Here is a 26,030-nt window from a genome sequence, read left to right as displayed (position 1 = left end):
ATTTATTAAGTGAAATGGTTTTGCCAAGACCAGGCCTGACCCCACTGTCTGCCTGGGTTCTCCTCCAGGGTCGAGACAGGCCATAGTGGTTAATGCCAGCACTGACCAGCATTGACAGGTATAGCATTGAATGACACCCTTCAAAACTTGGGTTTCCTCCCCATGTTGCTCTTTCTCACACCCCTGTCCCAAGGATTCAGACTCAGGCAGCACCTCTGCCACCCTTTATCGTCTTTTTCAGGCAAAACTGCTGAAGCTGAAACAAGAAAACAGAGGGAAAAGGTTTTTTCTAGCACTAGAGGAGAGCGAGGGAACCTTTTTTGGAAAATCCTAATGAAATAATTGCACCATGTCATCAGATTCGGTGGGGGAATACTCTTGTGGAGGGAAAGCGACTGCCTGCAGCCAGCCAAAGTCAACACTCCCCTGTGCAGTAACAGTCTGGCCCGACGGGCCCAGCACAAGTGAACCCAAACCCCTGAAAAGAATTCCTTCCCTGCCCCAAAATTAAAAGCAGAGCAGAGTTTTCAGCCGTAGGCGTCTGTGGTTTGCAGCTATGCAGTGCTGGGAACTCCGGAGACTTCCTCAAGGAATTTACATTCCTTTGAAGAAATACTATGAGGCTGTTTGTCTTTGCAGAAAAATGCAGATGGAAAGAAAAAGAACATTAAAAGTTTTTGACTGTAATCTTTGGGGTCTGAGCAAATGTGCTGGACAGGTGTTTTCTTCCTTTTGATTTAAATGCATCCCAAAAAAGAGAGCTTCTGATTTCCGGGAGCAATGGGAAAGCTGCTCACTCCTCGCTCCAAAATCTCCCATAAAAGCCCTTTATGAAATTAGACGCCTCAGAAGGCGCTGGAGCAGTTTCCAGATGAACACCATCATTATTTCAGAGCTGCTGTGCAGCTCCTAGGTTCAAAACCACGCTGCCAACAACCGAGTTGGTGCAATTTAGGAGAGGGGGAACCTGTGGCATCTCCCAGCAGCTGCCTCTGTGGTATGGGTGTCCCCACAGCTGCTTCCATGGGGATCAGGGTCTGGGTGTGAGGGACCCCGGTGCCTGGGGAGCTGCAGGGGATAAGCAGAGCTGCACTGGCTTCTGGAAGTCTTGCTACTCTTTATTTCCCAGCCAAAACCCTCCTACTCTGGCCTGGCTTGGCAGAAAGGACAATGGTTTGTGCCGATCCAGGCTCTCATTTCTGGGCTTGGCAGGTGAAGTGGAGGTGTTAGAGCATGCAAGGGAACTCAGACCTGAGGATCTCCCACACCACCAACATCCAGGTAAATTTCCCTGCTGTGACAAAAAGGAAACATTCAACCATAATTTTAACTACTCAGTAACTAAAATACTATTGATATCTGCTTCATACAGGGGCCCTGCTTCTAAGGCACATGTACTCTGCCCTCTCAGAAGGCCTGTGTCTTCTTAAGCCTCTCAAACCGTACCGATCCGTGCAATCCCGGATGGCACTGGAAATCTTTGCCCCTGCCTGTACATCACAGCCTGTTTGTCCATGTTATTTACTTTTTAACTGCCTGTGCACAGCCGGGACAGACCAGATTCCAGTATCTTATCAAGATCCTCCTTCCATAAAGGACTTTCCAGCAGGCCGGGCGCACTTGGCTTAATCAGCAATGGAACAATAGGCACATTGATGCGGTGTGGGGGGCTGTTGCTGCATGTGGGGGGAAGCAAATCAGAAGGATCCCATGTTATTTGATAACGATGGAAAACTATTTCCAAATGATGGGAAATACCAGGCTGCTCCCTGTGGCGCAGACCGAGAACCCGCCAGGCACCGGAGTCACAGCAATGCTTCCAAGAGGTGGGATTGATGGGAGCCCTGGGAGCGGCTCGGCTGCAGGGATGAATGCTGACGGCACATGGCTGAAATGGCTGTTTTGATCAGATTTTACAGCCCTGCTGCCACCACCCTGCGAACCACTGAGCCACGAGCCAAGATTGTCCCAGGGCTTCAGGAAGCTCCATGTGCTGCAAGTACCAAAGGCTGATTTTCCTCTCCCTGCAGGATTCAGACCCTGATGGCAGCCCCATAGGCTCCCCATGTCCTGCTGGGAATGGGAAGGCATCACCACTTCCTAGGGGCCTGATCACAGGGAGGCTGGATTAAGAGCAGCCCTGAGAAGAAAGATTTGGGGGTGTCGGTTGACAAGAAGCTCCCCATGGCCCAGCAGTGTGTGCTTGAGCTCAGAACCCCCCCCCCGTGTGCTTGGGCTGCACCCCCGCATCCAGCTCTGGGGCAACAACACAAGAGGGACATGGAGCTGTTGGAGTGAGTCCGGAGGAGGTCACAGAGCTGCTGTGAGGGCTGGAGCAGCTCTGCTCTGGAGCCAGGCTGAGAGAGCTGGGCTGGTTCAGCCTGGAAAAGAGAAGGCTCCTTAAGGGGAGACCTTAGAGTAGCTCCAGTGCCTAAAGGGACTACAAGAAACCTGGAGAGGGGCTTTGGACAAGGGCCTGTAGGGACAGGACAAGGGGAATGGCTTTAACCTGCCAGAGGGGAGATTGAGATGAGCTCTGAGGCAGAAGTTCTTCCCTGTGAGGGTGCTGAGGCGCTGGCACAGGGTGCCCAGAGAAGCTGTGGCTGCCCCATCCCTGGCAGTGTTCAAGGCCAGGTTGGACACAGGGGCTTGGAGCAACCTGCTCTAGTGGAAGGTGTCCCTGCCTGTGGCAGGAGGTCGGAACTGCATGAGCTTTAAGGTCCCTTCCGACCTGAACTATTCTATGATTCCATCAAACTGTGGTACTCTGGTCCTCATGACCCTGCAGCCCAGGTAAAGGCCCAGGGAACCCCCCCATATCCCACTCCCAGCAGGGACCCACTGGCACTCAAAGCAGCGCTGGCCCCAGGTCTCCAACACCCTCAGACATCTCTGTGTTCACAAAGGCAAGGCTGGAAAAGTACTGGAGCCCACCTGGGCTGCAGCTAGAGAGTGGTGGAGCCTCTCTGGCTAAGAGAAGGGAATGAGCATGCGCTTTAATCTAGGAAATTTGGGTGGCAGTAGCATTGTTTGGTGTAAGCGGCCCCAGCAGAGCAGGCGCACAGAGGAACACCTTCTGCCACAGCCTCTTCTGACACAGCCCAAAGACAAACGCTTCAGCCCATTTTCCTGAGCACAGCAGAGCCGCGGCCTGATGCTGCTGAACAGCATCCGCATCTGCTGCCCGCCCAGCTGCCGCGAGGGAAAGGCTTGTGGAGACTTGGACATCATCACTGGGATGCTCGGAGTCACGCTGTAAATCTGGTGAAAGAAATAAACACCCATGTCACCCGGAGCAGGCTGCCCAAGGGCGGAGGGGGCAGGAGCAGCAGGAGGAAAGCAAATGAGTCATTAATTCTCCAAGCGAAAGAAACTCTTCCAGCGTCATGCATCGTGTGGAAAAAAGGCACTACCTCTTCATGTCAAAGGAAAAATTAGGCTCTCACAGAAATCCCTCCAGTGGTTAAAAGTCATCAGAAACGATCTGATTATTTAGGGGCACAGGGTCAGCTGTGCTGAGCTGCCCGCACAGCACAGGGAGCTGCTGTGAATGCAGATGCTGCTGGTCGAGAGTCGCTTGCTGGAGCAGCATAAGGTGGAAAAGCCAGAAGAGAGAGAAGCTGCAGGGCAGAGCAGTGGAGAGAGGCAGCACGGAGCCCTGGGGCTGGCGTGGTTTGGGTGAGGTCCCTCCCAGCCACTGGGGCTTTGTAAAGAAAACACTGAACATCAGTAACCATTGAATTCATTTTAGTGTCACACTCCGACACACAGCCAGAACTACACCTCAGCCAAAACCTATAAAAAGTGGCATTTTATACAGGAAAAAAAAATCATACTCCTTTATTCCCCAGAGATGTAAATCCCAAACAGCTAACATATGCATACAGACATGCCAGACCTGATAAATACCCAAGAGCTGGGGGACAAAACCCTTACACTGACAGTAGAAAAATGCAGACCTGCTCTCTAAAAGTGGAACTCCAGCCACCCAGACCTGTAGCACTCTTGCAGGGCTGAAACTAAAAATCCGTTTTTTCTTTTATTTCCTCTTGTCTACAGAATGAAATGTGGAAATTGAACCGGGGAAGCCTTTGGGGAAAGACACACGACTATTAACTTGAACATCATCTTCAGCTATTCATAATTGAGTTAGAGTCATCTGCAGACAGAGCAAAGAAAAATGAATCTAGAATGGATTATTCATCCTCCCAAGGGAATAATGAATCTCTGCAAACCCATGTTCCCTCCTCCCTGGCTACTGCACTTGATAACGTGTGAACCATCCTGCATATGCACCTTGAGTTAATCTGTCCTTAGGGAATGGCTGTTCATAATCCCAATGTGCTTTCAACCACCGTTCCTTCTTTAGTCACCTGACATGAAATCAGGAGAGGAAATAAATGCAACGGCAGACTTGGAAAGATTTAGGAATTCGGAGTGATGAGAAACTGCCTTCCCTCCCCACTAGTGTTGTTACTGCGCCTCTGCAATGGATGTCACCACTATGGTGCTCTGCAGCTGAGCACCCCCCAAGACCCAAGCCTGGGGACCCCTGAAAACACATCCTAAAGGGTTGGTGTTCGCGTACCTGTTGGTGCACACCTTGCTGCAGCAGCAGGTCGGTCTGAGCAGCATTAGAAAACCTGACAGTGAGGAGTTCATCCCTGTGGATTTATTCTTCCTGCTCCAATCCTGTGCTCGAGTCCTGCCTGTTCAAATGCAGGCTCACCTGCCAACTGGGCAAAGGGAGGATGGGATTTTACCAAACAGGCACCAAATTTGCCCTCCCACAGCCACAGGACTAAAGAGAGGGAAGGGGAGCAGCCTGCACCCAAGAGGGGACAGTGCTGAAGCATGAAGAGGCAGACAGCTTGAGCCCAGGTTCTGCCTCACTTTGGGATTTCTCATTTCCCCTTCTCCCTCCCTGATCGTGGTGAAGACCTGGATTTTGGGTGGACAGAGCTCATTCTTCTGGAGCATGTCTGATTACCCCCTCCCAGCTGTGCAGCAGCAAGTACTCAATCTCTATTGAGCACAGCTCCTAATAAGTAGCGCTAAGGCCCAAACTCAGCCTGGTGGGGAATGTGACCCATCCAAGAAGGCATCTGACAGCATGATTGCTCCTCACCTGCCAAACTGGTACAGGACTTCTCTCTCCTGCACATGCAAGTGAGGCTTGAGTTAGAATAAAGCAGGCACGACTGGTCGATCTGCCCCTAAACCCATATGGGATTCAATTGTTCATGGTTGGGCCTTCAAAGTCCCTCAAAAAGGGTACAGAGAGTTTGGGAATCCAGCGTTGCTAATGACAAGGTGATGTTTCCCTCCATCGAGGCTCCTTAGGGAAACTAACACAATGGGCAGGGTGCAGACATGCACCAAACGCAGCCCTGCTCCACACTAGCTTTGTGGCTGGGTGCCAGGTTATCCAAAATTATTTCACCTCTGGTTCTTCTCCTCTCCGCACTGGTGCAAGCTGAAGCTCAAAGGAGGAAAGGAAGGCCCTCAAGGTCTGAGGCTGGTGCAAGCATCCTGTCCTGGGAAGAGGCCCCGGCTCGCTGTTAAAGCCATTTCCAGCATCTCTCCTTGCAGGGCAGTGAAGGTGCCAAAGGGACACACCCCTGCTGGCATGAGAGCGAGGGGCTGGTGCTGTTTGACACTTGCTCCATGAACAGCCCTTTGTGGAGAGAGGGCGAGATGCTGTACGGGAACTCCCATCAGGGACAGCAGCGAGTCCAGCACACACAAGAGTAACAACAAGCAGCTGGAGATGGGCTCTGCAGATGCCTGGTTTGGCCTTTAAGCTGTAACAGCGACCGAGGCTGCTGGCTTGTTGGCAGGAGGTTTGCCAAGGTGCAGAAGGCATCAATTCAACCCTTTCCTCCTGTTCTGAAAGGATTTGCTTTGCTGTTTTACTGGTAGTTTACACACGCCTGTCCTGGAAGCAGGGGAGAAGTCTGCTTAGGGTTTCTCTCCTGGGCATCTCATTAATCCATTGGAGCTGCAGATGCCTGGATCCCAGCTGTTAAAGGGGTTGGGAATTTGGTGGTGGTGGTGGTTTGGGGTAAGTTCTCCCCCCTGCAATAAATAATGAAACACAGGAACAGCTCTGCAACAGGGAGTGAGCAGTAACACCGAACTCTCAGGCAAAATCCTCAGTGCTGCAGCAGGAGCTCAGCCAGGCTGAAGGCTGGGACACCAAGTGTATCACAGCCGGATATTCTCTGAATCCTCCTAAACTGTTTTTGTAGCTGCTGACTTCCAGATACCTCTATTTTCTCCACCACACGGACTTACCAGTGTCCTGGGTTTCACTCCTGCTAAGCTGTCTCACATCAAACACCTTGGTCAGATTCTTTCTCGGTCTGAATGGAGATGCAGCACCACAGTTTATGATGGTTAAGAGATCACAGGACATGGGGGTGACAGGACAGGGATTTTTCAGCAGCATACTGTCAATCATGTATGTGAGGAGCTTTGCTCCCAGTCACTGCAGCTAGTCCTGAGCAACAGAGTTTTCTTCTGCTCACTTAGAGTCTTTTTTTGATTAGTTTCTCCAGTTTCCGTATCCGAGAGGATTCCTGCTCGGGCGTGGGAGTGCTCAGCGAGAGGGAGCTGGTGTTCTCCACGCCGGAGGGAGGAGCTGGGAGGCGCTGGCGGAAAAGGTCCAGCATGCTGCTCTGCTCGCTCCTCTTCAGGCCCTGCAGGAGCAAAGAGCGAAGCACCATGGTCAGACTTCATTCATGTGAGAGCGGGTGTGCATGAGAACAGCCGCAGGAGTCAAACCTCAACCTTTTTTTCACCCACCAAGAGCTAGTTTTACACCTCTGGATGGTCCTGCGACAACTGAGCTCAGCCCCAGGAGCAAGAGCAGGTACGTGTATATAAAGTGAACTGCAAAGATATTCTTCTAATATATCTTCTAATATATCTTCTAAAAGCACCTGCCGTCGAGTGCTTTTCCCACCCCCAAACCTCTCTATATTTCTACTGAAAAAAGTCACCAACAATCTCAGTGCAGTGCTAGTGGACAAGCAGAAACTCTGTGGGACAGGTTCTAACCTTCATGTCTAGTATCTTCTGGAAAGTGTCGGTGCTGCAGTCAGCAAGGAGCTTGATGTAATTGTCAACAAACACAACTGGGGGTTCATGGGGAGCCATAACTACCTGCCAAGACAAGAAAAAAGAGATTAGACAAATTCTATGAGTTAAATCCAGCACTTGGTCAACCCAGGCACATGAGAGACAGCAGGACTGGCTTCTCTAAAATAAAATGCTTAAGGAACAAGGAGGCTGTATGTGCTGCTAGTAACTGAGAGGTAAAGGTTAGTGAAGTAAAGTAAGGAGCAGGAAGATGGATGGGGTCTCTTTCCGCACAGCAGTGGTGCCTGGACCCAGGAGGCTGCAGATCTCATTTCAAAGAGGAGCAGGACTTTGTCTCTATGCCTGTGGGCTGGCAGGCACTGGTGTATTGTCAAAGCTCAAGATTTTATCTTGTTGCATGGGGAAGACTTGCTGGGGAGTTGCTTGGGGGAGAACGGCAGTGCTGGTGGTGGTGACAGAAAGTCCCCATCGGGTCAGGCAGCCTGGACGCAGCCTAGACCCTCACTTTATGTGTCCCTCTGCTCCCTCCTGCCTGGAGGCAGGGTAGAGACAGCACAAGGGAATCTGACAACACTCTGCAGTCCTTCCCTCCATCCCCAGGACAGCGTGGTCAGAACAATCTGCTGTGCAGTCTTCCTGCTTCTGACATGGAACCTGATGGGTGAGCGGTGCCACATGCAGCCACTCGGTCCTTTGGGTATGCTCCTCTGGAGAGGCTGGGGTGCAATGTGTGACCCCCTGCTGTCGTCTGCCCCGGAGCTCACACCCTCTTAATGCCAGCAACAGTCAAGTCAGGAAAAAAAATCAGAACAGCCTTGAAGCTGGAAAGATGATTACTCATTGTTATATTTTCCTTACATAAGCAGCAAGCTCCATAGAGAACACACCTTTTGATAATGCTGGGCAGCAAAACCATCATTCTGGGGAAGCGTGTGTGTGAATGTGTGTGCATGCAGGGCAGAAACAGCACAGGACCAAACTCTTCCCTGTCTCTGAAAACATTTCCATATGTTTCCATTGACCCAGCTCACCCCACACTGTATTCTGTCACAGAGACATTTCTTTCTTTCCCTGCACTTCAGACCAATGAAACATCATAGCCATGTATATACTTATAAGTCCTTAATTTACAGCCCTTGTAAAAATCTTCTGCCAAGATGAAAAGCTGGAACTTCAGACAGCAGAGCCAGAGAAGAAAGGAAACAGCTCCGTGGGACGTGCATACCCTGACGCCCTCCTTCTCGCTTTCATCTATGCTTTGTAGGGCTTTGCTAAATGAATTTTTTGTGCCATCTTTGAGCTCATGGATACTCCTACTGAATTACAGCTGCACCAGTATAAACCTGGGCACGCTGCTGTGTGGTGGCATTGCTGTATGCAACAGAGGCATCATTTCTGAGCCATCTTCTAACTAGGTAGGAGAGCCCTGAAAACACCATGGAGGAGTGTAGCGGCCTGTGCCTCTGAGAGGGTGAAACAGCTCTTAGGGAAAAGTCTCTGATACACAATTTGGAAACAGCAGAGTCTGAGCACTGATAAAAAGAGACAATCCACAAGGCAAACACAACAGCCAGAGATGACCAGTCAGCTCTGGGCCCCTGCAAACAAGCCTTCCTACTGAAATGCCCCATTCCTGGCAGTCTTCAAGGCCAGGCTGGATGGGGCTCAGAGCAACCTGCTCTAGTGGAAGGTGCCCCTGCCTATGGCAGGAGCTTAGAACTATATGAGCTTTAAGGTGTCTTCCAACCCAAACCATTCTGTGATTCCATGATTCAGCCCAATCACCTGCTGATCACACAGGGCCTGATTTGTCCAACAGCTCTGTGGAGCACTGAGCACCATAAGTGTTTTGTTGTTTCATTACTAGTTACATCGACATGGAGCCCTCACTCAGGGCCAGCAGAAGTGTGCTCTGCAGCAGCAGGGCAAGCATGAAATGACTGAAAATGCAGACACGCTGCTACTGCCCAGCCTGCAGTCCAGCAGCACCCTGCATTCCCTGCCCAAAGCACTTCCTACACTGCTTTCATCTCAATCTCAAAGAAGCCAATGTGATGCTAAGGTAGACAAATTAATTTCATTACCTTTCTGATTCAAACATAAGCTCCAAGGAAAAACCCATTTCTTTATGCAACAGGCTCCAATCTTTGCTGCGCCTCCATTAGCAGTACCAAGGTATTTTTCTTCAGGCCATTTATAAGAAAATTTAAACTTGCTCTAACGTATCTACTAACACCATAATCACCTTACTCCAGAAGCATGGAATTGCAGAACTAATTTCTGGATTCAGAATGCAAACTCAGCCATGACATTACCTTGGGGCACAGGAGCAAAGCCGCACTAAGCAGAAAGCATGGAGAGCCTGGGCTCTGCACCCCCTCCTTGCATTGGCTGTGGTTTATAGGAGGCTCTGCCTGGCAGCAGCCTGTCCTGTCTGACCTATACACGTAGAGGAACATCTTCACTTCAGCATTGTTGGTAAACAGGGGACAATCCCATCACCCAGGACGGTACAACTGCACAGCTCCCATGGCTTCTCCTGGGATCAACCCAAACTTCTTACTCCGGCAACAAGGGGGAAGGGGAGGTTGGTTTGCTTGTTACTTTTTATGAAGACAACACACTGCTTTTGGGTCATTTTCCAGGCACCAGGTCTGGAAAATAAAAAAGGACTCTGGTGAATACAGTAACCCAGACATGTTTGCACTGGCTGTTACACTAGACAGTAAACAGGTGACTCAAGCACGGCTTGGCTCCCCTGCGTGAAGGAGTCTGCACAAAGGCCTGGAGTAACCTGAACTGGAGGGTTTGCCCTGCAGCAGACACTTATGGATGCTAGCTCTGATTTTCACAAGCTCCTGAGGGACTCTGGTGCCTCAGCTCTCCTAGTAAGCAGAACTTGAGCCCCCAGTTACCTTGAAAAATGAGGATGAAAACTCAAATGAGATGTTAAAAGAGACTGGGGGCAAACCCAAGGCAAATAAGCCAGTTCTGTCGAACAGCTGGCAGCGCACCCGGACAAGCTCACATACGTTCATGTGCAATTGCAGATTGCTGTGTTCAAAGGAAGGGCCCCCTGGAATTCGCTCGCTCCAAATCCCAGTCCAGCAGTCTGGCTGGCAGGTTATCAAAAGTCTTGAGTTACCTTCAGAATCATTTCAGCCCGAGTCATGCCTTTCACCACTATCTTCGTATAGCTGGCAGGAGCCTTCCTCACGACTTGGGACCCAATGGAGGGCAGATCCAGGAGAACCATCTTCAGAGAGTGAGTGTCCAGCAGCAGCTGCAATAGTTAATTACACCCTCTTATTACCAAGCTCCATGACCTGCCATAATCCAACATCCTTAAAAGTTTAACACTTCCCACACTGGAAAAAATCCCAGTAATTGGACTGCAGGAACAGGAGGGGCTGACCCATGTAACGATACTCCAAGGAGACATGATCACCCATGGCTACGTATCAATACCATTCACTGATTTGAACAGAGCACTACTCTGCTGACTTGAAATGACTTATGTGCCAGATGTTGAACTGCCATAAGCAGAGTTTTCCATCCAGTCCTCTTCCCCTTGACAGTATAAAGTGAAACAATCTTGATTACCTATAGCTGTATCATTATTTAGATACTGAGGTCAAATGAATTAACACCATGCTTTCTACAGCCCCCAGCCACCCACTGTGTCAGGTTTTCTGCTTTACTCAACCACTTGATTTTAAGGTTTTTTTTCTTTAAAAAGAAAGTAGCAACACAATACAGCTCCATGGAGAACTGCTCAATACCCTGTGTACACTGAAGCTCCCAGCCTGGATATTGCTTTTTACTGTACTAGTGGCTAAATAAGCAGCAAGCAGCAGCCATGAAATTTAGCCCACACAAGCACTGATGACAAAATTCTATGGGTTAGGGTTTCTTAGAGCAAAATTACCCCCGATACCACACACTTCTGATTGCAAAAGGTGTATCTGAAGAAGTAAGATAAGACCAGCGAAGGACAGAAATATGAAATCAAACTAGAGGAAGAGGAGCACAACTGATTTACGCAGCAATGAGTGAAAGCTCGCTGGCACACCCAGTGCATTTCCTCCTGCAAAGGGGTTCTCAGCAGCAGGTGGAAACTCGTTCTTCTGAAGCATCACACAACGTTATAGGCCCTGCAGAACCCCCCAGCAGTCACTGTGGACAATCTGAACATTTATGGTACAACCTTCAGCACACACGGGAATTCACTGCAAATACAAAGGACTGAGACGAGGAGGAGAGATGGTGGATCACACCACTTCAAATCTGGTCTCTGTTATCTGCAGCAGCGTATCATTGCTGTGTGCTGCCTGTTTCATGGTTTGCATGAGATGAATCGATGCCATCAATCTTGTCCTGGGAAGCCAGGAAATCACAGCACAAACGAGCAGCTCTGTGCACCCCAGAGCTGCTGGAGCCTCAGGCTGTCGTAGCTGGATGCCTGTGTGTCTACGAGCAACCCCATAGATGGAAGATTTTTCCATGGTTGGAGAATTCACATCTTTCCCATGTAAACTCTCTCATGGCTAATAGGAGTTCTGTGCACTCTGCAGCCTTTCCCACAGACACAGCACTTGCAAGCTCTGTCCACTCGCCCTATTTTCCCCCGTTACCCATTCCAGGTCCCTGGCATTACTGTCTCACTGCCAAAGCTTGCTGAGACAGAGGATTGTCAAGTCAGAGATACAAACACAATGTGAAACCCTACAGGTCTGGTTCTCCCTGCACTGAACACTTCCGTAAATAATGCCCCAGTGCCTAGATTTCAAACTTGATTATTGGGAAACAGCACTGTGTTTAGGATGGGGAAGGCCTGGAAAGCATATTCCACAGCAATATTTGCAGGGGAGAAAAACTGGTGTGGAAAGATGCTGGTGGGTGAGCAGGGCGGGTGTTCAAAAGATGCTAAGGCAATGGAGGACCTACATGCTGCAGAGACAGAGGAGATTAGCTTCTGAAGACCTCTGTACATCTAACCCCAGGAAGGTATGTCCCACTTAAAAATGACATATATTCACTGTGAAACGGGCTAATAAAAATCTTCCCAGTCTGCTTTAAAGCAGCAAAATTGGGCCTGTTATTCCAATACAGTAATGTTAAAACCTTTTAACATTAAACACAAACCCACTGCTGGAAATTGGTTAATCACTTTAGATGGTTATTCAAAAAAAGACTTAGTTTAATCACTCTCAGGTTTGCTCATTGCACAAGATGAGCAGGAACTGCGCTTCACTCATTTGCTTCCCATTAAGAAAGAGGAAGGTTTTGATGTAAAGCTCCTGTTTCATTTTGCAGACACACACTGCTCAGAACCCATCTTTGATGCCTAAAACCCAAGCAGCTTTTAAGGCACTGATTTGAAGTTCATAGCAGTCCCATTAGGGACAATTCTGATTTTGTCTAATTAGCCCACAGGGAAGCAGCTGTTTGTGCTGGGGACAGCTGAGAACCTGCCTCATCCAAACCTCATCCTCACAGAGCAGCGGGGTCCCAGCCCACAGGCAAGGGGTGGGAGATGAAGGGTCTCAAGGCAATAAATACCCTGCGCTGCCCATGTGCAATTCAGGGACAGGGACTCCTGTGAAAGGGCAGTATTTCAACAGAAATGCATGTGTTAATTCAAGTGGCATTAATTCAATGTGCTTCCTTCCCTAAGATTGTGTCTCACCATCTTGCGGTACCTACAGCTCTCAGTGCAACAGGGAGACAGGTTCATGGGAGAAAGCTGGGGTGTCCTGAGCCCCAGATGCTGAGTGGTCACTTCTCTGGGTCTCAGTCACTGAGTGGCAGAGGTGGGGACAGCTCTTCCCCACCATGTTGCAGCATCTTGCATGCTACAGCATCAGATGAGTTTGCAATGCCTGAGGAAGCGAGGCCTGGAAGGCATTTACGCAGGAAAGAAACTGTCCTGTCTTCAGATACTGCAGCATCACTTGCCCCCAAAACAGGGCCTCCATTTAGCATTTTTTTTGGGGACAGCATAGAGAAAACTCTGCACTATGCCTCCCCAGTCCCATCCTTCCTGCACAGCTCTGAGGGGAGGAAGACAGCAACCATCCATAGGCAAACCAGAGGAGGCAAAAATCTAATTGCACTCACTGGAATTGAGCCAGGACACAGGTTGTGGCAAAACTGCATCAGGCTGCAGAGGAGCCCTTGGGCTCCCACAGCTTCACTTCCTCCGAGAGGAAGGAGCCAGCACCTGGGAGCAGCACACGCAGTCCCTGAGAGGATGCAGCATTGCTCTGCTGGAGTATTGCTGTTTAAACTCCTGAGCTGAGAAATTGCCTGGACGCCACCTGGGGGTTTGGGGTTTTGGTCTGGGGTTGTTGCTGTTTTTTTTGGTAAAGTTTTCCTGTTGTCTCACTTCCCCTCCAAATGATGCTTCCTCCAGCAATTCCTTTTAAGGAGCAGACTTACGTATGAATAAAGGATTAAAGCCATTACTGTACAGGCCTTCTTCACTGCCCACTCTCCACCCTGGCACTTCTTGAAGGGAACGAAAGAGGAAGCACATCTTAACCAGCAACTACAAGTTAATGATGCCCCAGCTCTTCCAAGCAGAGAAGCGATAGGCTTGAATTTAACCAAGTGAGAAGGTACAGTAGCAGCAGACGGAGATTTGAGAAAGGATGTGTGAGAAAATAGTCTTCCTGAGAAGGACATGGAAGCTTCTTGCAATAGTTTCTGCCACAAGCAACATTCTTTTCCTTTGTGTGAGCACACTGAAGACAATCTCATCATGACACCTTAGACCGGTGTGTAAGAGGTTTGTTGTTCCTGGGCTATCATTACTTTGACTGGCAAAGTGAGAGCTCCTCTGCTTGGGAAGGTGCCTAAGGCCCCTCTCCCATGACAGGTTCACTGCGGCAGGATCCCTGTAAACCTGCTTCCACTCTGCCCTGTACCAGTGTATCCCTGTTGCCTCAGCGGAACCAGAGTTCAGGACACGTAACTTAGCTCTCTGCCCCTTTCTACCAAAAGCTGCCTTGACTTTTTGAACCCAGAAGTCATAAAACTTGTCATATAACATGACAGACTATCCAACTACTTCTTCTTACCTGTTCTGCGCCCACCATGCTAATTGGTTTGCACTTGAAGAGATGGTTAATGAACTTGGGAATGAAGGAGCTGCAGAGATGAGATACAAAATGACACAATTACATGTGAGTATTTGAAGTCATACAGTCTTCTGTGGTAACAAAGCATGCAAAAACAAATCAGGATGGCTTTCCACAAAGATACTGTAAGTGCCTGGTTCTCAAGATGATTCCAGACACATTAAGTGTACTAAATAAAAATCCAACAAACCCGAGGTACAATTCTTTTGCTTTAATCCATACTGATCTCAAAGTTAATTGAGAAGTTGCACACATACTCTGTGTAAATAAATTGCTATAAACTATACACGAAGTACTACAGTACAAGGTCAAGAACAAGCAAACTATTGTACATAATAAACACAGCAACACGCCAGGATTAGCACAGCTATTCACGGAGGAGAAGAATCCAGAACCTACAATTTACTGCATACAAGTAATTCCATAACATGCATATTACACCCTGAACTTGAGGTCCAGCCAAGGCTGGAGGTCTGCTGGGCCCTGGACACTCACAGAGAAAGGCACTCTTCCAGAAAGCTTCTGGCCAACACAATCAAGACAAGAAAAAGTTTTGTGAAAACACCATTACCCTGTTTTACTAACGTGGACTTCAGACTCAGAAAAACGACTAAGGTACATATACTCAAGTGGGGAGAACTTGGCAAGGATGGAAGCCCAATATTTGCCAACACACTCCAGAGCACCAGCTCTGGTTTTAGCTTTCTGCTTCCTGGTTTTAGGCTTTGTTGCAATTTCATTCTTCAGCGGAGAAGCAGACGCTCCCTGCTAGCAGAAGCGCTGGCTGATCACCTATACGACAAGCTCCTGCCCAACCTACTCTACTGAGGTGCAGCACCAGGAAAACTCGGGAGCTGAACGTGAGGAGAAGGGCCAGCATGAACAACACAAACTCTCAGGACCACACCACTCATACCCTTGTCTTCCTTTTGCTGCCTTGTTTTTCAATGTACTCTGCCTCTTTCACATGGCCTTCATTGGCTGAATGCCTACCAGGCTCATGTTTCCAGGACCTTGCCCATGAGCTGGTGGCAGGTCTTAGATTTTAATGACACTGTTCTAAGTTCACGTAAGTCAGTCTGGTTTTTTAATTTTTGAATGAGACACCATTTATGATGATGATCTAAATTCAGTGTGGTTTCCCCCTCGCATCTGACAAGCTATTTGTTTCCTTCCCACGAAGCAAGGAGCACGGACAGCATCTTGTTTGTCCTGCCACCTGTTTTCCAAGCCAGGACATTTATTTTTTGCCCTTTCTCATGGAAGAATGACAAAAGTGTAACTCAGGCACAGAGCATGCCAAGCTGCTGAGAAAATCCAAAGAAATGGTTCAAGGAAGAGTCCAAGCAAAGGCTCCTTCCTTTCCCCTTCCCTCAGACACAGCCACGACCTCTCTCAGTGAATCATCCTTTCCTGGAGAGGCGTCAGGGAGAACAATTTCGAACTACTACTGAGAACTAGCTACTGGGCTGCCCCAAACAGATTTGAATTTGGCCACCAGAGAAACAACCTTGGCAACAAAATACAAATACGAGGAGAGAAACAAGCCCTATCTCCTCTTGCACGAAAGCATTACAGCAGAGATGTAATATATCTGTTTTAAAATCCATTTTTCAGGTGTATAGCTAATTCCCGGAGGGCAATTAGAGTGCTAAGCACAGCTGGAGCTTAGGTGATCCTATAAAATGATCAATGGGTAGCAGCCCTGGGTGCAGCACCTTGCTACAAGCTGAAGAGAGCAAGAAATTAACTCTACCTTTGATCTTGCAACTAGGTCCAACTGTCCTTCCATCTGTAAGGTCAGACATGGAGCTAATGCTCATGTTCTGTATGAGTGAGCCTCTCTTTCTACAGGGTGGCAGACCAGCAGCCAAAGGACCCTCTCCCCTGTCTTTTTTTAATCTTCTTTTCTATGTAACCACATGGTCTCCCATAGACAGCTCTCTGTCTTGCATGAAACAATTCCCAGGCCCCTTAGGATGGCCACCCACAATCAATGCAGAAGGGTAAAGTGACCTTCCATCCCCACATGCCTGTTATTTCACGCTGCCTTATTGGAAACAGCTTCTCAACTCCAGCAGGACAGACAAGACAAACCATAAGAACCAAGGGCTGCTCTGGTATTTTGGGAGGGTTTTTTGGACAAGCAGAGACCATCGAGAGCAGTTGCACTTAACTGAAAAATTCACTTGAGTCTCTTGCCTAGGCTGGACTCAGTGCTTGGCTCTCTCAGCGTACAGCAGGCAATCCTGATGCAAATAATACGTGCAAATTCAATGTTAATGCTCTGCACGAGGTTTTGTACTCTAAATGCCTTCACTCCCTGCACATCCACAGAGCTAGACTGGATGCCAGAATTCATTTACAGTTTCAGCTATAAAACCGAATCCAGCAAACCCTCCATAGAAGCAGACAAGCCCCCAGCGTAATAATAAAGCAGTGCAAGACAGATTAGGAACCTAAAGCAGAGAAACCACAGCATCTGAGAGGCTCCCATCCAATGTGAGTGGCTCTGCCAAAGCCTTTGCTTTCCTAATCCCTTGCACTGATGATGCATCAGACACAATGCCTTGCTAAGCAAGGCAGACAGAGATGCAACCACAGTCTTGTCTGTCTGAAAGAAGATGAACTACTGCAGGGCACCATTCAAAGCATCCTGGTGTCACTGAGTCACTGCAGCTGAGAAGGGTTTTGCTTTACACGCCGCTCCAAGGCAGTGACCAGCCCTTGCAGCTTGCCCAGGCTTAGTTTGGCTCGCTGCTTCGAAACCTCCAGGAGCCTCCTTGTCATGATCTTCTTCCACCCAACTCCTCTCACTAGAAGCACGATGTAAAGGCCAGAACTGGAAGGGTGCCTGCTGCAGTTACCCACCATGCTTGCCTGTTCGTAATGGATGAGCCGCTTTTCTGGCGAGGGGGAGAGATGTTTGTTTTTCCTGTCTCTCGGTCCTAATCTCTTCCTCATTGAGGTCAGGTCACAGACTTCCCAAACACATCCCTGCGTAGCAGCCACAGCTTCACCACTGTGGGTTTTGATTTCAAAGGATAAGGACTGAGGTGCAATGAGAACAGAGCCCCTCACCCTGCCGGCAAGTGCCTCCTGGAAAGCTGACTGCTTCTCACTATTTCATGGGAGTGAGGGTTGCATATTGGTCAAAACAAAACAAAAATGACAAATTAGGTTAGAGGATTGATGCAATTTCTGATGGCCATTTTTCTTCTTGCAGACTTGGCTCACATCCCTCAATTTTAAATTTAGTGACTTTAGATGCCTTCTCCCCTGTGGTCCTGTAACTCAACACTAGTGCTTTATACAATCCATTAGAGCTGAGAAGTGGCTGGCAGTTCAAAAAGATACAGGCATTAACATATGGAGAAGTACAATGCCTGTTAAAAGGATTTTCAGTGTTGTGGAGCACACAAAAGGCCAGGTATTAATATCAGGCAGGCAAGCATATTCCATAAGAATTCAGAGCTTCAAAGATACAAGTGTTTATATGCATTAAAATGTCATAAGCATTTTAAGTACATCAATGCACCCTTACCACTGTGCTAGTTCTCCTTAAAATCAAGTTGTACAGAAGAACTCTAAATAGGATCTGGCAAAACAATCCTTAGGAACCAAATTTTCACTTCTCCACCTGATTCACAGCACAGTGAACTCAGGACTATGTCTTCATTTTAATGTGCTGCAGATCAGAGCTGTAGTTGTCTTAAAAAAGGTTTTGAAGTGGAGTGGTAGTTTTGCAGGTTTCTGTGCTCAGCTATGGAACAAGCTATGATGAAGGCACTCAGCTTAGATGTTCATTTTATCCTGAGTTGACTTGGTATGTGCTTAGCAATAAAGTTAAAAGGGAGGCAACTAAGCTGAGGTATTAAGAGTGTGCTGTGAACAGCTGAGTAAATGGGGGTTTTTATTTATCACCATGTTAGTGATATAAAATTCAAGTGAAACCACATAGAAGGCTTACGTGCAATAAATTTGCACTGAGACAGCATTTCAAACAGTGATTATGGGCAATGTCATAATATGATTTATCAGTAACTGCTCCTTAATGCAAACTAATGAGTACCCTGAGATAGAAAGGGGGAATGAAACTCTCAGGCCAGCCTCCCTGCTGCGAGAGCTAACAGTTCTCAGGAGAGTCTGCTGCATCCTTCCCTGCTGAAGAAGGAGCTGAAGCTCCAGTCTCAAACCAATACAGTAACTGCCAGGCCATAGTTTATTTCAGGATGGTTAGCTTATTGCAGATGAATGAAACGTTAAGGTATTTTAGAGTGACACATGATATGCATGGCACAGCTCACAAGTCCACCAGCAGAGTCACATGCAACACCAAAAGCAGCAGCTACAACTGGCAGAGTCCTCCTGAGAGTTTTTCTTGGGGCATTGGCATGCAAAGCTCTGCTGGCCACAGGCAAGCAGGGAAGAGTTCCAAGTATCTTCCCAAAGAATTGAATTTTTTTTTCAGACACATAGCTTCAAAGTTTGGCTGTCCAAGAGATGCTGGAGAGCTGCATCTTCAAACCTAAACCCAGAGGCAAGGAGCATTTCTGCCTCATCTTCCAGTTCTTTCACAATGCTCAACTTTAAGCGACTTGACAGGAAGACACTTATAATATTCCCCCAAATCTGAACTACTCCCCTGAATACTCCCCTCCTTATTGAACTATTTTTGCACAAAAAAGTAGCTTTTAGTCTGTCAAGGCAAAATATACTCATCACACATGCCCTCCTTACAGGGCTATAGGTATTTTAGGAGTTATATTGAATCAAATGATGCACTAGATTTTTTAGTACCTGGAAGCACCAAAGCCTCTTATCACCGGAAGGAAGGTAGGTTCCCACAGCAGGAGTCATGTCTAATTCAGACATTCAAAGCCTTTTAAAGATGTCCAACCAAAAAAACCTTCTGCACTTCGCAGAGTAAGCAGTGATCATCACAGTATTTTATGGGATGGTTTAGGTATGTAAGGAAGAACCAATCAATAGAAATATCTGAGAAAATCTGCCTCAGCAGGAAACTTGAGACAAGAAATTGAAGTATCTTTTAACCTTGCCAGCAGCTGCTGGTGTTTGCTGCCCGACCCCACCTCCCTCTGTGCCCTCTTTGGATGTTCACCCAGACACTAACAGCCATGATGCAGCACACTAGAAAGCAAACAGATTATCATGTAGAGGCTAGTGAGAACCAGACACCTCAATACACTCTGTACCATGTTGGTAACTTACTTGGCAAATTTTATGCAGAACTGAGTGAAATACTTTCTTGTGGAGGCCAGATTGTCACGGATGATGGGGACATTCTGTTTAATGTGGAGAATCACTGAGGTGACATAAGGACTCTGGTCACCAACGTGTTCCACGTTCTGCCACTGCATCTGCACAGAGGGGAAATAACAACCAAAAAGAGTGTTAAATTCATTAAGATTCAAGCAATAGTTAACGAAAACTGTACAAACTTCCTGTCCAAAGGTCTCTGAGGAATCATTAAGACACTGTCACTGCAATTCACCACCAAGGTCAAGTTCTTCGTCACTACATTGATTGAGCAAAACCTTTCCACAACAAAATGGAAAGAAAACCCAGAACAGCCCTTTTTGCACCAGAGCAGAGAGAGATTGTGACCAGTAACCTACACAAATGGGGACCAGCAGGATTAAAAAAGCTTTTGAAGCATGCCAGACTGCCTTAATATTTAACAGTTTCCAGTTTGCTGGGATGAAGTGCCCATATAAATCCTGATTACAGGCATTTGAGATAATATCTGCAAGCTTGCAAAGTCTGGATTCCTGTATGGCAGCCAAGACTTTAATACTGGTGAGACTGATGACAGATAGATGGAAGAGGTAGAAATACTCTTAAAGTCCAGCATAGCTGACACTGAAAACACTTCTTGTGTACAAGGTAGGATGCTTCATCTCTTATCAAATTCACATCAAAAAATACAAACTAAGAAGAGTTACTCAACCTCCCATTTTGTTTTCATTTACAGTCAGCAGAAATACAACAGAATAGCCCCTGTGAGCCAGATGTACAACTCACTTGACTTTCTCTGAGCCTTATTTGCAGTGAGTACACAGTGAGTACAAAATGTAAGTTGTGGGGAAAAAAAGAAGAGGTAATTGGGTAAAGACTGGCCAAAGCACCCATGAATGTAACAATGTCTCACCACGGAACACTAGCATCCAGAAAAGCACTCATAGCTCTGCTACTGTTCAGAGACCATGCGCTCTGCAAAGTGCTCCAACTATCTGGAGATGCTGCTCCTCATGCTGGAGATGAAACAGGAGGAAAACAGATATGAAATCAGGATAGGAAACTGGACATATGTGGAAGATGAGCTTTTCCTTTTGAGGGGTATTTGTCCTCAAACTTGTTTTCTCAAGTTCTGGATTTTGCGTGCACAAGTTTTTTATTCCTGGTTTTAATTTAATTATGGCTACTTTGTCCCCTGCACCCCAGCCAAACAACTTAACAGGCAAGAGAAGCCGAATTCTTTGCAAAACCACAATGTCTGGGAGAGTCTACACATGTTCTACCAAAGCTTTATTGAAACCAAACAAACAAAACCCCAACCTGCTCATCTCACATCGCCCAGGCAGCAAGCAAGGATCTCTCTCTCATCACCTGCTCTATGGGTTTTCATTCCATCTTTCATTTGAAGATTGCTCAAGAGTCAACTGCTTTTCTACTCCTCATGGTACATGCCATATCCAAAGAAAACACTTTGTGCCTGTCTCCCTGATGGACTCGCACGTTCCCAGCGCTGGCCCTTCCTGACAGACAGTGATCCTCAACCAACAGGCCATCCCCATATAGTGGCAATGGCCAGAAAGTGGGAAGGGACTGCTGAGTTGAATTATTGCACCAACAATAGAACAGTAGCTTTTTCATTTTGTTGGTCTTCATTCCAAAAGCAATACTTTACAACCAAACCTTTAAAGCATGAACAGTAAAAATAGCCCTTTGTGTGTGTCTGTGGGTGTGTTTCACCCAAAGAAAAGACCAGTAGCTGCAATGAAAGAAATAGTACACATACTGAAAAGTCATCAGAAGAAATATGAGCCCAACTCTTCTGGTAAAGCTTTGTTCCTGTCATTTTAAATTTATTCCTCTTTTTCCCTCATCCTATGTTTTTCTTGGGATATCCACATAGTTTACATACACAAGCTGAAAATGAGTCCAAAGAACTGGAGCAGCGAGGCCTCGCACTCGCTGGCCAAAGGGAGAATCCCAGCACACAGGGTCTCTGACAGCAGCCAAAAGGCACCTGCACACTGCAAGGACACAGGGCAATGCGGCTGCCTGCAAGGGCAGGACCCGGGTTTGAAGCCCTGGTGGTACCTTCAGAGTTGGTTTTCACAACAAAAACCCAGGACTGTCAAGATTTTAGGGTGCTTTCCTAAAAAGGAAGGAGAAAAGAGAAACCCTAAGCAAAACTGGAGTGGTTTGGCACGTAACAAGAGCTGCACGACCTTCTGGGCATAGCAGGGGCTCAAAAGCATCCCTGGGTCTGCCCAGCTGTGGGTCCCCAGGTCTCCATATGTCCCTGTGTCCCCAGAGAGCTGGGAGTGGGGTGACAGCACCAAGCCACAAGCCACCAGGTCCTTCTTCCATGTCCAGCACTGACCTGGGTCTCTAGCAAAGGAGTTGCTTCATGATTTAATGGAAGATAGACCAGTCTCCAAGTCCCCCCATGCTCAGCAGCATCTCACTGCCAGTTACAGGCTCCAGACTGGGCACGGAGAGCACACGTAACCACTAGGCCAGCACCTTCACCCTTGACCACACATTGGTCATGCAGGAAGAGGTGGGAGGGGAGAGGAAAGCCAGTGGGTGCTGCAGGCAGCAGATATTGCTGCCTTTGAAACTGCTTCCATTGTTTTCCAACACGAGTTCTGGTTTGCACTGTTACATGCTGCACCTTGTCTGAGCGCTAAAACGTACCCATGGTGACTTTTAATTAGCAGTTGGCAGCTCTGATTGCTCTGCTCTTGGGGTTTTCCTTGTATGTATTGGAGAGATTATTAAAGCTCCATGTTTAAGCGCTTGCTGGTGTCCACTCAGTTGTAAAGGAAGTAGGAAATTCTAGCTGTGCCAAAAGGTTTTAGCAAAATATAAAAACCCAGCAAGCGATCGACTTGAGTCACTAAAATGTCCCCCAGCCCCACTTACCAGCACAGTTTTACACATAAATCGATGCTTAATTCAGCAAGTGAATCAAGGCTTAGCCAGTACAATCCATAAACTTAATTGGGGCAAAAATATCCCATGCAGATTAGCAGTTCCCTTATCCCAACAATTAAAAATAAAGCACACCAGGCAATTTAAGGGCCTGCTACAGATCAGTACAACACATTCACAGTAGTTTGTTATCCAGAATATGACAACGGGGTTTTAGGGCAAATTCCTCTCCTACCCCACATCGCAGCTCCCCATCCTACAGCCGTGTTTAATCACTCTACACCTGCTGTACAGTTTGACTAAAGATTAACACCTACACATTTTGTAATATGGGGCCTTCTCATCATTTACCACTTCTTCCAGAACACACAAGGTAAAGAATCAGGGAAACCAACTACCATTCCCAGCTGAAATCAATAGTCACAATGCCATTTACTGTGTTAAATCTCTCTAAGTGGCTCACAGCCAAAGTGGATTTAGAGGTTTAAGTATTTCTTAATTTACCTCCATAGTTACTGAACATTTTTGCAAGGAAAAAGAAAAGCCAGACTCCAACAAAGGATTGGGAATGTTCAATCTTGGAGGACACCAGAGCGAAGTAAATGAAAAGAAGCTAAACAAAGGAAGAGCCCTAATGGAGTATAGGTCTTGAGACAGACATGCCTTCCCACTACAGGAAAATTGGAACGGACCAGCCACACAGCCTTTACTCCTTTAATATAGACTGAAATTTTATACTTCCAAATACTAACTCTGCATTTAAATAATCAATCATATGCATTTCTTATTCAACTGTCAGAGTAACAACCCAGCCCTGAAGGAAAGGAAGGAGGAGGGTGAAGGAAAAAACTCTTACACCAAACCCAGGTCTAGTAAATATCACATAAATGTGACTCTGTCTGATGCAAATAGTGGAATGTGTGCACAAGTGACAAGTATTTATTTAGCTAATTTCATAACACTTAACTTGTTTATATATCATCAGTCCCGTCACATGTGCTGCATTTTACCAGTGTTCCAAAGACAAAAATAAATGGCCTACCAGCTGCTGCTTTCTCAAGGTTGTGGTTTACTTGGGTATAAACAGTCAGAGCTAAGTGATTCAAATACTACTATACTCTGTAGGTTCAGGAAATCTAAGGAACTGACACAGCACACATACAACACCTGAAGTGCTGAGCCCTTCCTAACAGTGTTATTTTACAGGGGGAAAAAAAAATTCCTCTTTTCACTTGGAACATGTACAAGCTCTATTACCAGCTGCATTCCACTTCAAATATTAGCTGGGGGTGGCGGGGCTAGTTACAGCTGGAATACATCATAAAGCAGAAAGCTATTAAAATTCATGGCAGCGAGACAGTGTGTTGATCCTACAAAAATGGAGCTCTATGTTTAATATTTCTAATTAAAAAAAAATAGTTCAATCCACTTTTGTTGTCTTCACCTCAGTCTAAAGCAGTCTGGGTTTTCACAATACTTTGGCAAGAAAACACAGCTCTGCATTTCAAACGTATAAAAGCCAGCAGTGTAACTGCAACAAAATCCTTAAGTGCTAATCATATGGGCCTCTCTAGGAATGGCTCCATATGTCCTTGAGAGGATCACAGAAGCAATAGGGCTCAATCTCAATTCCTTATTACCCTTTGAGTGCCTCCATTTAACAACCACAAACAAGCAGGCTAGTAAAATTCCTTGTTAAAGAACACAAAGAGGACAGCAAACAAGAAGCTGTAGTTGAAATTTTATGCTAACAAAAGTTTTCCCAATTTTAAAGGCTTTCACTGGCATTAGGAGTAAAAAATAAAGCCTTATGTACTTACAGACAGTATTTGTCTGTGTGTTTTATTGCGCTGCAGAAGACTGAAAGCTCTAACCTGAACAGTAAGAGGTTTTGAAGTGAAGGATATATTTATAAATACAGCAATTGCTGCTCTGAGAAGCAAGAAGAAATCAATGTATGGCAACTTAAAAGGACACATTTGTAAATAAAGCAATTGCTGCTCTAAGAAGCAAAAAGAAATCAATATATGGCAGTGTGACAGGGTATGTCAATTGTGAAATAAAGCCATCAAAGCAACCAAGAACTCCACATGGATCTTAAGGCTACCTCTTCCCAAAACAAATCCACACCCTACCTTGCTCATAGCAGTCAGGGCAGGGTCGCAGGCTGCATCCAGGTCCTGCACTAACAACTGTATGCTGTTGGAGATCACACTGCAAAAAAAAGTCAAGCATGAGTTTTAGAACAGTACTGAGTGACACAGTGCCACAACTGGCGTATTTGACTGTGAAAGGAGGAAAATAATCTACTGGCTGACAGTAGCATTATGCTGTGAATACCCATGGCTAAAACTTGTACTGAAAAGGAGCTGGGAATTTCTACATGCTGTTCATCAGGGAGCTACACAATGGGCTTTAGTGTAGAGAGAACATTTTAACAGTAGACCTTTCTCTGTTTTGACACATGGAAGGGGCTGGAGATCAAAGGTGTCACATGGGGTAACCCCCACCTTCGCATCAGGAAGGAGAGGAACCCCCAAGAACCCAAGCCCAGACTTGGATTTGGCTTCAAATTTAATGTATAAAACTAATATTTTATCATCTCTCCACTTATTCACAGCCAATACTCTACTACTCACAGAAACTTGCAAAGAGGATTTAAAAAAGTACATCTGCGTGAGTTCTGAACATGTCTCCCATTTGAGAAGATCAAGGCAGATGCCTTATTTACACTATGTCTAGGATTGCCGCCATCTATTGTTTGAGTTTCTCAAAGACATATACCAGACTAAAGAACACATTAGTTAAACACATTTCCCTCCCTCTTTTTTTTCCTAACAGCACAATATTGCTTAGAGACATATTTGATGCCACCATACTATGATGTGCATAAAGGTGCAACCGATCCTAAAACAACAACCAAGAAACATTGTCTGCAACAGCTCAGACCACCCTTGAGGGCACATAACGCAGTACTCACATTACAGACAACTTCTGCTAGAAGTAGTAAGTGACTCTGTTTCACTGAGTAAGTACAGTTTTTAAGGAAGAGTAAACTTTAAATCTGCCCCAGATGCCTGTTTACAACTTTGGGATTATATATGTAAAAACTGGGTTTTACTTTCGCTCTTTCTTATGATGGTAGCACAGATGGGAATCGCAGATCTGTAAGAAATCTGACCAATGCTTCTTCCAACCAGTTTTCCTCCCCCTCATCTTCTTTTTGAAGTTCTGGCTACTACTGTGGAGTTCACTGTTCAAAATATTTTTAAATATCCACCTCCTCATTGAGATATGGTATCACCCACTCTTAATTCTGCTGCTGGGAGCTGGGTCGTGTTCTTCCCTGCAAACCACAGAGGTTATCTATTCCCTTTCCTAAAGCTCTAGCACATAAAGTTTGGAACAGAATGGCAAGTAAAGGAGTGTTCCTTCAGAGCAATTTATTTGTTTGTAAAGGCAAACTCATCCAAAATTAGTTGGAAAACTTAGTCTGGGAGATGAAGTGAATACTGGCTTCAAGTTACATGATCTAAAACTTGCATTGGGATAAAAAAAGCCTATGACCATTTCTGCTGGTGCCTCTGCTTCTGCTGG

The 26,030-nt window shown here is 46.6% G+C and overlaps 1 protein-coding gene across 1 annotated transcript in view; it reads right to left on the bottom strand.

The window, feature by feature from the left end:
• Positions 1–3,730: 3,730 nt before the first annotated feature.
• The window catches only part of VPS53 (VPS53 subunit of GARP complex), a 67,588-nt gene continuing 45,288 nt past the window's right edge, over positions 3,731–26,030 (bottom strand). Inside the window, 6 exon segments of the mRNA XM_030472326.2 lie at positions 3,731–6,701; positions 7,063–7,167; positions 10,250–10,387; positions 14,187–14,256; positions 19,479–19,627; positions 24,569–24,647. Of these exon segments, the coding sequence (XP_030328186.1) occupies positions 6,531–6,701; positions 7,063–7,167; positions 10,250–10,387; positions 14,187–14,256; positions 19,479–19,627; positions 24,569–24,647 (712 nt within the window). The 3' untranslated portion in view covers positions 3,731–6,530.

The sequence above is a fragment of the Strigops habroptila genome (genome assembly GCF_004027225.2).
Source record: "Strigops habroptila isolate Jane chromosome 13 unlocalized genomic scaffold, bStrHab1.2.pri S16, whole genome shotgun sequence".
Lineage (NCBI taxonomy): Eukaryota > Metazoa > Chordata > Aves > Psittaciformes > Psittacidae > Strigops > Strigops habroptila.
This window is presented reverse-complemented; position numbering and strand designations above follow the sequence as displayed.